We start from the raw sequence: 14,298 nt of genomic DNA, 5'->3' as shown, positions 1-14,298 counted from the left end.
TTTGCATGAAATATTCTTTTCATATCTAATTTTTGTGAGGAGATCTCTTTGTCTTTTCCATTCTATTGTTTTCTTCTATTTCTTTGCATTGCTCATTCAAGAAAACCTTCTTATCTCCCCTTGCTATTCTCTGGAATTCTGCATTCAGTTGGATATGTCTTTCTCTTTCTCCTTTACCTTTCACTTTCCTTTCCTTAGCTATTTATAAAGTGTCATCAGACAGCCATTTTTCTTTCCTGTTCTTCTTTTCTTTGGAATGTTTTTTGTTGCTGCCTCCTGTAGTTCTGTCCATAGTTCTTCAGGCACTCTAGCTACATGATCTAATCCCTTAAATCTATTCATCTCTTCCACTTCATATTCATAAGAGACATTATTTAGGTCATACCTATGTGGTCTGATGGTTTTCCCTACTTCCTTCAATTTAAGTCTGGATTTTGCAATAATAAACTCATGATCTGAGCCACAGTCAGCTCTAGGTCTTGTTTTAACTGACTGTACCTTTGGCTGCAAAATATATAATCAGTCTGATTTTGATATTGACCATCTGGTGATGTCCACGTGTAGAGTTGCCTTTTGTGTTGTTGAAAAAGAGTATTTACTATGACTGATGACTTACTATGACAAAACCCTTATTAGTCTCTGCCCTGCTTCATTTGTACTCCATGGCCAAATTTGCCAGTGGAATTGTTACTCCAGGTATCTTTTAATTTCCTACTTTAGCATTCCAATCCCCTAGGATGAATGTGACATCTTTTTTTTTAATGTTATTCCTATTTATAGAACTGATCAACTCTGGCCCCTTCGGCATCAGTGGTTTGAGCAAAGATTTTTATTACTGTGATGTTGAGCAGTTTGCCTTGGATTTGAATAGATATCATTCTGCAGATTTTTGAGATTATACCCCAGTACTGCTTTTCCCACCCTTTTATTGACTATGAGGGCTACTCCATTTCTTCTAAGGGAAGAAATGATCACCTGAATTAAATTCATCCATTCCTGTCCATTTAAGTTCACTGATACCCGAGATGTCGATGTTTAATCTTTTTATCTCGTGTTTGACCACATCCAGCTTACCTTGGTTCATAGATCTTACATTCCAGGTTCCTATGCAGTATTGATATTTACAGCATCAGATTTTCTTTTTGTCACTAGACATATCTGCAGCTGAGCTTCCTTTTGGGCTTGGTCCAGCTGCTTCATTAGGACTGGAGCTACTTGTAAGTTGTCCTCTGCTCTTCCCCAGTAGCATGTTGGACACCTTGTGTCTTGAGGGGTTTATTGCCCAGTGTTCTCTCTTTTATCATTTTAATACTGCCCATGGGTTTTCTTGACAAAGATACTGGAGTGCTTTGCCATTTCCTTCTCCAATGGATCACCTTTTGTCGGAACTCTCCACTGTGACCTATCTATCATAGGTGATGCTGCATGATATAGCTCATAGTTTCATTAAGCTATGCAAGCCCTTCTGCCACAACAAGGCAGTGATGTTTAAATTGCTATAAGTAACTCTCAGTTGGACCAGTTTGCAGACATAGACATATCATTTGAAGGACATATAAAAAGTTGATTCCAAACATGTAATAGTGATGATCTTGCTTGGTTCTAATATGATTTTTCTCTCGAAGTGTCTATGAAACTTAATGTAAAGTGCTATGCCAATATTTGGTTAATTTAACATTGGTTTAACTTATCACAATTTCAGCAGATTTTAAAGAATTAAGTGATTTTTAAAGGTACCTGAATGACCTAAAATGATTTTATAATTATTTAAGAATTGTGGTATGTGACTAAGTTTGTAAATTATGGATTTGTGGAGGAAAAGACATAAAGATGGATTTAAAAAGTGAAGGAAAAACCAGACTAATATATGGTATAATCATTGATACCTTTTTGTTTTCAATTTCTTTTAGGGTTTCTTTATTGAAAGGTGCCCAAACTTAAGCATTTTGATTAGACAGTTGGTATATCTTAACTTAGCCTTCAATAGTTTACCTATCTTTCCTCCAGAGGTGAGTCCATTTCTAGTTATAATCTAAGTTATAATTATTATTTAATACTGTTGTTAGTATTCGATTGTTAATCAGTATCACAATTGGGAAAAATTTTCATTATAGTGTCCTATATTCTTATTATCTATATTTGCTGTGGAAGGAAATTCATAATTAGGTAGCTTATAGCTTGGATTCAATTCCAAATTGTTTAATTATTTATGTACCAAAAAACATCGTGGCCCAGGGACATAGACTCTGAAGATAGGATTATAGTTAAATTTTAGTGCATGTTAATATGATTTAATAATGCCATGTAGTGACTTACATTATAGTTCCAACACCAAAATAAAGATTAAAAAACCACATGACAGTCAGAGACCAGTGATGAGAAAAGGATGCCATATAACTTTAGCTAATTTACATTAATATAGGCTAGAACAAAATGTTCCTCCTTAGGCAATAACATTGATAGCCAAATACAGGATAGATCCTTTTGAAATACTCCTTTAAAGTTATGTTATGTTAAATAGGCAATCTAGTCAAGTAAAGGGATGATTACATTTACATCTTTCTTTTTTTTTTTCTTGAATTAATCCAAGGTACTTAAGAAATATCATGGATAGAGCAAATTTGCACTGTGCATTTATTTTTGTCAAATTCAGCATGTCCAAAATGAGACCCATTATCTCTTCCCCTGGATCAGCTCCTTCACTTTACTTCTTTTCTGTCAAGGAGATCATCATCCTTCTAATCACTTAGATTCATAACCTTGTGATCATCCTCAACACCTCACTCTTTTACCCCTTCTATCCAATCAGTTGGAAAGTCTTGTTGATTCTACCTACAAATCTTTCATATTCATCCCCTTGTCTGCATGGCCACCACCCTCATTCAGGCCCTTACTCCTTCTCACCTATGCTATTTCAATAACCTCCTAACTGGTCTCCCTACTTCTATATTGAGTTTTCAAAATCAAACTATAACATGGTGAGATTTATCTGACCGAAAAGAACTTCTCTGCAATCTGACATGCAGAAAGCTACCCACCCCCCACCTGAAAAAAATCTTCTTCAGGCAGTCCAATCATGTGAACAAAAATAAGGAAGTTTTGAAGAGGGGCAAGATAATGAGTTCCATTTTGAAAATACTGATTTTGATATGCCAGTTGGATGTCCAAGAAGAGACATACAGCCGGCAGTTGTTGATATATGCCTGGAATTCAGAAGAGAGATCAGGTCTGCATTAAGGCTCCTGGACAGTTCCTGGAGTCACTTTGGTAGAAATAGTAATTTAACTCCTGGAGCTAGTGGCAGAGATAGAATGTAAGAGGAAAAAGATAAAAGGATCCCAGGGAACACCCACCGTAATGGACAGGAGATGGATAATGATCTAGCACAGGACACTAAAGAGGAGTGGTCAGAGTAGAAAGAGGAGAATCAGGAGAGAGCAGTGTCACAGAAACCAAGGGAGAAGTATCCAGGATGAGGGAATGATCAACAGAACAGTATCAAAAGGATGAAGGAGGGTGAGAACTCAGAAAAGGCTGCTGGATTTATCAGTTAAAAGATAGCTGGTAAACATGGAAAAGGCAGTTTCATTGGAGTGCTGGGTCCAGAAGCCAGACTGGAGGGGATTGAGAAGTTAGTGGGGTGGTAAGGAAGTAATAGCAGTGCATGTAAAGGAGTTTGGGAATTAAAAGGAGGAGAAATACAGGAAAATAGATTGAGGGGATGTCAGAGTCAATTGAGGAGGTTTTTTTTTTTTTGTTGGTTTTGTTTGTTGGGTTTTTTTTTTTGGCAATTGGAGTTAAGTGACTTGCCCAAGCCACAGCCAGTAAGTGTCAAGTGTTTGGTCTGAGGCCGAATTTGAACTCGGGTCCTCCTGACTTCAGGGCCGGTGCTCTCTCCACTGTGCCACCTAGCTGCCTCTCAATTGAGGAGTTTTAAAAAGCAGGGGAAAACCTGAGCATGTTTACAGGCAATAAGGAAAGAACCAGTAAATAAGGAGAGATTAGAGATGAGAGAGAAGGAAGGAAAGATTAAAAAGGTCCAGTTTCTGAAAGGGACAGGAATTGAGATCATAGGTAGAAGGGTTGGTTCTATGGAGAAGGGCCACCTCTTCCTCATTGACAAGAAGTCTAGAGGAGAACAAAAGGCTCAGGGCTAAGGGCAGCTAAGTGGCTCATTGGAGATATCATCAGCCCTAGAGTCAGGAGGATCTGAGTTCAAATGTGGCCTCAGATACATGTGACCCTGGGCAAGTCACTTAACCCCAATTATCTGGCCAAAAAAAGAAGTAAAAAAAGGCACAGGGCTGACATGATGAATGTAAAATATCATCATGGGGAAAGGGAATTAGGCTTGTTCAGGTTTCTCTGAGGTTCAGAATTCACCTATTTGCTATAGGTGAGGGGAAGAGGAGGTAAATTGTCCCTCTCGCTGAAATTATATGTCAGTGCTATTTCTTTTTCCTCTTACTGAAATCTTATTGATCCTTTGGGGCCCAGCTCAATGACCATCTCCTTTAATAATGGCTAACATATATATGTAAAGCTTTAAAATTTACAAAACGCTACATATAATTACATCTTTTGATCCTCACAAACATCCTTGTGAAGTAGGTGCTCTTACTCTCATTCCTTTTTATAGATGAGGAAAGTGAGGCTGGAAAAGATTGAATAATTTGCCCAGAGTCACACAGCTAATAAATATCTGAAGCAGGATTCAAATTCAAGTCTTCCTAATTTAAGTCCAACACTCTATCCATTATACCACATAGCTGCCTCTTCACATAACCCACCAAATACCCCTCAAATGAATATAATCTCTTCTTCTTAATTCCCCTTAGCACTCTTTTTGAATTTTCCTCTAGCAAATCACATTCTACCTTATAATATGCTTATTTTATCTCCCCTTATTAGATGTCCAGGTTCTTGAAGTAGAACTTACTCATCTTTGAATTCCCAAATGCCCATAGTAGAGTGGCTAACAGATTGTAGTTACTCAATTAATATCTATTTATTACATGAATGACCAATTTATCCAGTTTATCCAGTATTCTTTAGACCAGAGAGGGACCCCTATACTGGGGTGCCTGGTCCAGTTTCACAGACTGTAATCCTGTTAGCTGGGCACTGTTGATAAGCTTTAAATTGGGAACACTATATAGTAAGAAAAGTAAAAAAAAAAAAAATTTGTGTGAGGCATTTGGGGTTAAGTGACTTGCCCAGAATCACACAGCTAGTGAATATTATGTATCTGAGGTCAGATTTGAACTCAGGTCCTCCTGACTCCAGAGCCAGTGCTCTATCCATTGCACCGCCTAGCTGTCCCTAAGTAAAAAAAAATAATAATAATGCATGATTTGTCAGAGTCAGAAATATACTAGAAAATAATTTATTTTAAGTTTCATTATTTTATATTGAAAGGATTTCACAGTTCTAATTGTAAAATAAATGTACTCTATGAACTTTGATGACTTCTTTAAATATATTTGCAATGCACTAATGAAGATAGAATATTAAATTTACTTCATTGTACTGATCCTGCTTATTCAAGAACCATTAATTCAGCAAGTAAAAAGTAAGAATAAATTACATGTATTCTTTCTAACCATTTCCTTATCCTTTTTCTGTTCTGTAGGTGTTAGTTTTAATTAACTTACAAGTCCTGATCATGAGAAATAATCCTATCAGAGAGATCCCTTCTGATATCGAAAAATTAAAGCACCTTGAAGTATTTGTCATTTCCTTTAATTTGTTAACTTCTCTTCCAAATGGGTAAGGTGACAAATTTAAAATAACTAGACACACAAGAATAATTTTTGGTTCATTCTAGTGCCTTACATACAGTAGGCATTTAATAAAATACTCATTGAATGAATGAATGAGTGAATGAATGAATGAATGAATGAATGTGTGACTGATTTAACAGTAGACCATTCTTTGAATGACTCCTATGCAGACTCAGCTTGGTGCAATGGAAAGAGTACTAGTTTTGGAGTTAGAGATCTTGGGCCTAAATCCAACTCTTTTAACTCATGAAATGCATGGCCTTGATCAAGTCATCTACCATATCTGGGCCTAAATTTCCTCATCTATAAAAATGATTCTATGATGTAGTCCTCTATGACCTGTCCTAGTTATCTGCTCTACTTCATAATATATTATATAGTCTACTGACTGCATATATTGCAATTAATTAAGTCTAGGAAATGCACATAAAGCACTTTCTTCGTACTGATTGAGTAAATCATGTAGGGGAATTTCAGTTCATTTTTATGTCAGTACTTAAGCAAAATGTGACTTGATTCATGTGATGTGCCAACCAGATACTCTATCCCCAGATGTATATCACAATGCATAGAGCACTGGACCTGGAGTCAGAAAGATTTAAGTTGAAATCCTGCCTCAGATCCTTGTCAACTATATGACTAGACAAATCACTTAACCTTTGTCCAAGTTTTCTCATTTGTAAAATGGGGATCATAATTGCACCTACCTCCCAGGGTTGTTATGAGGATCAGATGAGATGATATTTGTAAAGCTTAAAGCACCACATGAATACTACCTAGCTGTATGACCTCTTAAATACATTACCTCATGACTAAAGAATTCATCAGCCAGACGTCACTTTGGTGATATACTTAACCTAGGCTGACATGACAGACATACTGGACCTATGCTCGAAGTCTTTCTAGCTTTATTGGATCTGCCAGTGCTTTTAAAAATCGAGGGTCACTTGAATGTTAATTCTTTAAAACTTTGTAGTGGAGAAATTCTTAAACCCAGTTATAAAAACTTTACAAAGGTTGTTTACATAAGCTAACATGTACAGAGTGTTTTGCAAACCTTAAAGTGCCATATAAATGATATATATTATTATTATTTTAGTCTCTGAGATGAGTTTTACCAATTTCTACCTCTTCGTGGGATCACCATGGTCCTAGGCTCTGCTTTTGTTTTTGTGGTTCTAGAATCTTAGTTACAAATTTTATACAGGATTGATTAGACCCAGGAAAAATTATATCTTCAAACCCTAGATGAGTCCATGAGTCCCCAGACCATTTCTCTGTCTCTTATCTGGCAATCTTCTCATGTTTGCAATGCCTCCACCCCTACAGTCTCTTCCTCAAATTGATGAATTCCTCCAGAACCTCAATTTGAGGAATTACATTCATCAACCAAGTATATATTTTGGGGGCAATCAACGAGTTGAGCCCTGACTTGAAATGAAAGAAGAGCTTGGCATAAATCACATTTTAAAAATAATGCAGTGCTATCCAAAGCTACTCAATACCATGAAATCAATGGTTTTCTGTTGATACTTTTATGGCTATTAATCAGAGAAAACCATGGTGTCTAAAGAATCCAAATTACAGGTGATCTAACAGGTGAGGAAAAGGCACATGGTAGGTATAAATAACCTGCAAAATATTACCAACAATGACTTGTTTGCAGGAAGTAGAATGGCGCAAAAACATAATAAAGGAAATATATGCTTGGAAAAGGAGGTGAGCTAGTTATAACAAAGAATATTTAATATTTAAAAACTTGAAGGGAGGGCTCCAATGCATCCAGTAGATTTGCCATGGAGGGTGAATAAGAATTCCATATCTCCATAAAAATACAATTCTGATCATTCATTATGGAATGGAGGTAGCATTGGGTTCTTGAAAGCTATGCCAGGAAGTCAGAGAAAAGGAAAGGCCAAGATGGCAGACAAACAGAAAGAACCACAGCCAAGCTTTCTCCCTCAGCCATGCCACAAAGATTTTTTTTTTAAATGCACAGTATGAAATCATATAATTAGGTGTGCAAGAAGAATACTATATTAACAAGGAGAAAGGGCAGAGTGGAGTAGGGGATACTTGAACTTTTATTCTAAACTGATCAAAGGGGGAAATATTATATGTAGTTGGGTGCAGGGCGAAAAGGAAGAAAGGAGAGGAGGAGGGATTAGTCCTAAGAAAAACAAACTCTAAAGGATGAACTGCAAAGAGGAATTTAGAAGGAAAGAAAGGATAAGAACCTGTGATTGGGTTCTTGATGAGAGAAAGAAAAGAGAATACTGGTAGTTTGTGCATTCCATCTCTCTCACCACCCACTGTTCAGTAAAGAGAGATCTTGAAAAAAAAATGCATGGAGAGAAATATATAGTTAACAGTCAGTACTGTGAATGTAAATGGGATGAATTTACTTATAAAAGAAACAAGGATAGCAGAACAAACAGAAAGCATATCCAACAGTCCATTTTTTTTTCTTTATAAGAAGCATACTTGAAGCATAAAGATTTACAAAAAGTAAAAAGGGGACTGGAGCAAATTTATTATGCTTCAGATGATGTTAAAAAAAAAAAGGCAGGGGTAGAACTCATGATCCCAGACAAGGCAACAGCAAAAATAGGCTTAATTAAAAGAGATAAATAGGGAAACTTTGCTTAAAGGTCATAGACAATATCAATAGTAAATATATGTGCAATGAACAGCATCCAACAGTACTGAACAGCACTAAACACTATCTAAAAATAAAGAAAAAGTTAAATGAATTACTGGGAGAAATGGAAAAGTATGCTATCAGAGTATAAATTCTGATATATTCTGCCAAGTAAAGACTTCCTATGATAAACTTTTGGCCTCGGACAGGCCAGTTGTGCAAAGAAAAGCTTGTCATTAGTATGCCAGTAAGTATAAGGAAAAATACAAAATGGCCTTGAGGCTTATGCAGCTTCTGCCTGTTTCTACCAAGGTGGTAACACAAAAACAAATCTTAAAGTGTTTATTCATCTTTGGCTAGGTCAATGTTTTTGATAAAGTTTACATTGGAAAACAAAAGGATTGTGAATGTAAGGTTCCACAGCAGTGCCATAAAGATAGAAGTAACTTTGACAGCATTCTGAAGTGTTTGTAGGTATTCAGAGATTTATCTTTTCAAAAAAATTGACAGGATTTTATATCTCAGCTCCATCTTGGTAAAGTTCTTACCCCAGAATTTGAAAATTTACAAGGATATCAGCTTCTCCTTTCTTCTTCTATATCAGCTTCTTATCCAGAAATATTGTCATTTTTCATTAGCATCCATAACAGTGACTTCAGTACCTTGAATTGAAAGATATTTCATTCATATGGTTAAAAATATCTTCTAGGGAAGTCAATCAGTGGGTATAATCCTTCCTTTCAAAGTGCTGCAAGAATGGGTTTTCTTTTTGGTGACTGCTCCCTGAGGAAGGAACACAGGTACTGACTCTTGTAAGCTAACAGATACCCTCCCCCCACCCCCTTTAGAGAAGTTCTTATTGGCCTAGGAACAGGGGAAGCTTCCCATTCAGGGGACTGACTAAGGACAGAGCTGGAGATTGCACAGATTAAGATATTTAAGAGGGAAGGTAATCTTTTCCCCCTGTCTGAAGGAATTTACAGTATCATAAGCTAATTAGAGACTAAATTTGTGACTGAAATGTAAGTTCTTTACTGTGAATCTCTAAGTTGTGGTTTAAATGTTTTTATAAGTGCTAAAATATCTTAGTGAGTTTTAGGGTACCACTCTGTAAAATTTGTTTTAAGAAAAAATAAGAATAAAGCTTTCTGAAATTTGTATGGAAAAACAATTAAACCCTTTATCACTCTTTCCCTGGAGAGTGACAGATTCATTGTTTTATTGCAAGGAAGATGATTTCACCAATTAGAGAAAAGAACAAAATAGGTTTGCAGTTTTTTTTTAAACTGCCTATTATTAACTTTTCTTGACTGTGAAAAGAGAGAAGCTTGTATAAATCAGGGAACACTGAAAAGTAAGTAAAATTTAATTTGGAAGAATGTTTTATGTTACCATTGCATTTTCTTCTACAAATGATATAACATAACTTAATTATTTAGGTAAACTAAAGTCACCAAAAAGTATTGGAATAGACTATGCATTTGCAAACTTTTAAGAACCCCAAAGGCAACAGTACTGCAATTGATTTGTATTATGTAATAAAAACTTGGGCTAAAAAAACTCAGTGGAATGAATATTAGTTCTATAAATAGTCTGGGATATGATTGGGAAATAAAGACTAGAGGAATTAAGCAAATCGAAGAAAGTAAGGGAAGTGTCAGACCCAAATATGAAAGAAACAAGACAGGTACTGTTTTGAAGCATAATCAAAGTCCAGTGAGAAAATATAGAAGACAAAGAGGAGAGAAAGTTTAACAAGTAGGGATGAGAGGAGAATGAGTAGAAGTCTGTTTGCATTAGCAATGTAAATAGAGGATTTGAAAGTAAAGAGTTTGGAGTTTGGGAAAGAGGTTTAGGGGAGGTTTTTGATCTCATTGAAATAAGGATATGAGAAATGTTATATGGTTATTCTTTATGATATGGAAACTATAGTAATAAAATTGCAGCATGGAATTACTTGTAGATAGCATACCAAAATTCTGTCTGTGAAGGACCATTAGGAGAGTATATTTTAGTTGTTGCATGAGGAATATAAAATCCTCATGGACCATAAAAGAGGGGAATGAGAATGTAAGACTGCCACTTTAAATCTTTGACAGTACACTAACTGAAAGTAGTGGGCCCTGTAATATGGAGTACTAACAGTAAATGGCCTGGGAAAATTGAGATTCTGTGTGATACCACTTGTACATATAGATCCAGATGTGATTGAATGTATTCTAGTCTTGTCTTAAATGAGCTATGTTCTCCTGTTAGGATAATTGTGATGTTTGTTCCTCTATAAGGAAATCAAGCCTTAATGGAAGACCCTTAATATTTGGTATTAAAGCAATATGCGTGTTGTTGTTCAGTCATTTCTGTCATGTCTGACTTTCATGACCCCATTTGGAGTTTTCTTGTCAAATATACTAGAGTGGTTTACCATTTCCTCCAATTCATTTTACAGATGAGGAAATTGAGGTAAACAAGGTCAAGGCCAGATCTGGACTTAGGTCTTTGTGACTTTGGGCCCAGCACTCTTATCTACTGAGCCATCTTGCTGCCCAGGCAATATGTTTAGAAACTGCAAAAGTAACTTTTATTGAAGGTATAATTGGATCAAAATTACACTTTATTGGTCTTGAATGCAATCAGTACAGAATGCCAAGACTGAGAAAATGAATGAAGTAATTTTCTATGTAACATAATTTGGAAATGTATTCAACTAAATTGATGTCATCTGACTGGTAATAAGTTTTGTTTCATGTTTTAAATACATGATATTTTGTATGTTATTAATGTTTCTAAGTGTTTTTTTTCTTATATTGTAAAATTTGTGAAGCCATAGTATTAGAATTCTGTTAGAAAAGTAACTTTTCTTTAATGTGAATTGTTAGATTATAAATTGAGCTGTTAAAGGAATATGGTCAAAATGTTTGGAAAATGTTAAATATTTTATGGGATATATTTTGCTTTAAAATGGATAGTAATAATAGCTTACTGTTGGGACAAAAAGTGGCAAAGTCCTCTTTAAGTCATCCTTGTCTATGAAGTTTCTTGGGACTTTCTATTTGAAAAGGGTGATAAGATATTATCAGCCCTCCTGATCTTGTATTGTAATATTCTAAAGTACTGAAATGTGAGAAACTAGAAACTTAAAAGTTTACTGAAAGTGAAAAATGAGTTTCACTTAAGATTATTAGGCTATCACTTAGGAAAATTATGAAATTGTATGGTTAATAAATAGTATATTTTAAAGTTACATTTTGAACCAACTTAGTAACAATAGACTTCAGATTCAAAGATTTATTTTTGCCTTAGGAGTAAATAAATAATACAGATATCTGTTAGTCTGGGGTAGAGGTGGGGAACCTATGGCCTTGAGGCCGAATGTGGCCTTCCAGGTCCTCAAGTGCAGCCTTTTCACAGAATCCAAACTTAACTGTGAAGTTTGGGTACAGTCCAAGGGCCACACTTGAGGACTTAGAAAACCACATGTGGCCTTAGGCAACAGGTTCTGCTCCCCTAGACTCTGGGGACTTACAGTAGGAAGATTCTTCCTAGGGGGTTTGAACCAACTATCATGTATATACTGTATGTGTGAAACTCCATAATGTGATTATTCTTAATTTATAAATGAAGGGTAAATGAAATGCTTTTATATTTGCTCATTGTTAACTGTTGTTGAAATATGAGAAAAAATAATAATAACCTAGCCCTCGCCTATGATTAATGAAATTTTGCTATTTGGGGTAAAATCTGGTGGGACTGCAATTTAATATTGTTCTAAGTTTTGATTTCGAGTATTCTTGTGTAAAGTGTCATTGAGCTAGTAGCCCACCATTAAAGGGAAATGTTATGTGCTGCCCAAAGGGAGTGCAGTCTGAGAACTTCTACAGGTGAAATGTTTGTGTCTGGGAAAGTTGAGGGGATGACCTTGCATAGGAAAAGGTAGGATCCTGTTAACTCAGTTTCCCCATTGTGCTATTTTTTTAACAGAACATTTTCTTACCTGTTTATTGTGATCATGGCTATGATACCCTCTGTGTAATGTGGAACTTTGCTATGTGATTGGCTATTAACTGTGACACTTGGCTGGAATCAAACAGAGCTAAGGGAATTTTCCCATTATAGCCTATTGCCCTTGAGGTACAGTCTTGATATTGTCATAACCATATCCCTCCTTTTTCTTTCACAGCAAATTTCTATGATCAGGGTAGGTGAACAGTGGAAATTTGTCATTGCAATACCAACTCTATTAATTAATAGATTAATACTAAAACAACTCTGAGTTACTATAATAAGATGCAAGTATGGAAGATCATACTATTTTAATTTGAAGTTGTGGTCAATTCCATAGCCTAAGCAACTAAGTCGATGAGTTCTTGGGCTTGCCCCTTGCTAATAGTTATATATATTCATGTATAAAATTAGGTCCAATTCATAGGTTCCCAAAGTGGGTGATATCACCCCCTGTGGGGCACTGGGACAACTCGGGGGGTGGTAGCAGCCTCAGGTGCAACTGGGGGGCTTTAAATAAACATAAGGAGACTGTGGAAGCATAAGGAAAGAAGAGAAGAAAATTTTGAAAAAAACATTTGTACGTGTTTCATTTGTTGTGTAACAGAGTTAAAGTCATAGTGATTACATTATTTTTCAAATAAACATAGAAAATGCAATTTATAACCAATCAGTGGTCAAGTCCACCAACAGTTCTTAACAAGCAAGTACGGGCAGGCAAGCATGTTGCACATTGTTGGGGAGTCCAGTATGCATTGGCAGGAATATGTGCATGTAATGACTTCTTTATAATATGATACTATATAGTTACATCACACAATATTGAGTCATCAAAATTTCAATGCAGGAAAAAAATCCACAAATTTATAATAAATAATTAAATTTAAGATGTGTCATTTTAAAAAAAATTATATATTTTTTGAAATGATGCAAATTGAAAAAAAAGCATTAAATAGTTAAAGAAAGTAGATTTCCAAGGGGGCACTGAGTAATTTTTTTTTGAAAAGGGAGTGGTAGGCCAAATAAGTTTGGGAACCTCTGATCTAATTCTTTCAGGATCAGTTGGGGATAACATTCTCAAAAGAAGGGAATAAGACAAAGATGTTAAAGTTTTCTAATTAAATGGAGTAATAAGTATTGAGAAACCAACAGAGTCAGTTTCCCTAAAAACTAGAATAAATATATGTACATATATGTGTATATACATATATATGTGTGTATAGTGTGTATATGTATGTGTGTGTATATATGTATATATTTGGTTGGTTTCCAAATATTTTTAATGGGATATACAGGCCTTGAGTGTATTTTAGTAACAACTTCTCAAAATTGGATTAAGGATTTTACATATAAAATTGCATTTATAATTGCAAAGAAAGTGAAATTATTTTCCTACTGTGAAGTCTCTAATTATTTTAAGAGACAGAAGGGCTCATTTTCTAAGCTAGGCCCTCATGGATTTTTTTTTTTTAAGATTCATCCTTCAGCCTGATGGCAGTGTACATATCAGGTACAGGGTTTAGGTGAAGATGGAAACAGCAAGTGGTATGTAAAAAGTGAAGTTCTCTGAAGTTTCAGGTAAATTATAGGTTCCTAATTTGATGTTTTTATAGCTCTGTGGTTAAAAGGATTAGAACCATAAGACTTGAGCTGGTTTTCACCACATGAACTAGTTATTAGAAAACCAAAGTCAGAGGTTGTACTAAATTATATTGAGTCTTGTTACTGGCAGATTTTAGCAGAATTGCCTAGGAATCTCTGCAAGTGATTTGGAACCAGAGATGCAGATCTACTAGAAGGAACCCCTTTGGAGCTGCCCAGAGAATGAGACCTATTCCAGAATGTCCAAGGAAAGGTGTTTCCAGGGACCAGACG

At 35.5% G+C, this 14,298-nt stretch overlaps 1 protein-coding gene across 4 annotated transcripts in view; it reads left to right on the top strand.

Annotated features, from left to right (window-relative positions):
• LRRC63 (leucine rich repeat containing 63) overlaps positions 1-14,298 on the top strand; it is an 81,790-nt gene that overhangs the window by 51,186 nt on the left and 16,306 nt on the right. For all 4 annotated transcript variants that reach the window (XM_027848137.1, XM_027848138.1, XM_027848136.1 and 1 more), the window contains 2 exons: positions 1,911-2,009; positions 5,633-5,769. In XM_027848137.1, coding sequence (XP_027703938.1) covers positions 1,911-2,009; positions 5,633-5,769 — 236 coding nt within the window. The remainder of the gene's footprint in view (positions 1-1,910; positions 2,010-5,632; positions 5,770-14,298) is intronic.

Source organism: Vombatus ursinus, unplaced genomic scaffold (genome assembly GCF_900497805.2).
Source record: "Vombatus ursinus unplaced genomic scaffold, bare-nosed wombat genome assembly UNPS02005659.1, whole genome shotgun sequence".
Classification (NCBI taxonomy): domain Eukaryota; kingdom Metazoa; phylum Chordata; class Mammalia; order Diprotodontia; family Vombatidae; genus Vombatus; species Vombatus ursinus.
This window is presented reverse-complemented; position numbering and strand designations above follow the sequence as displayed.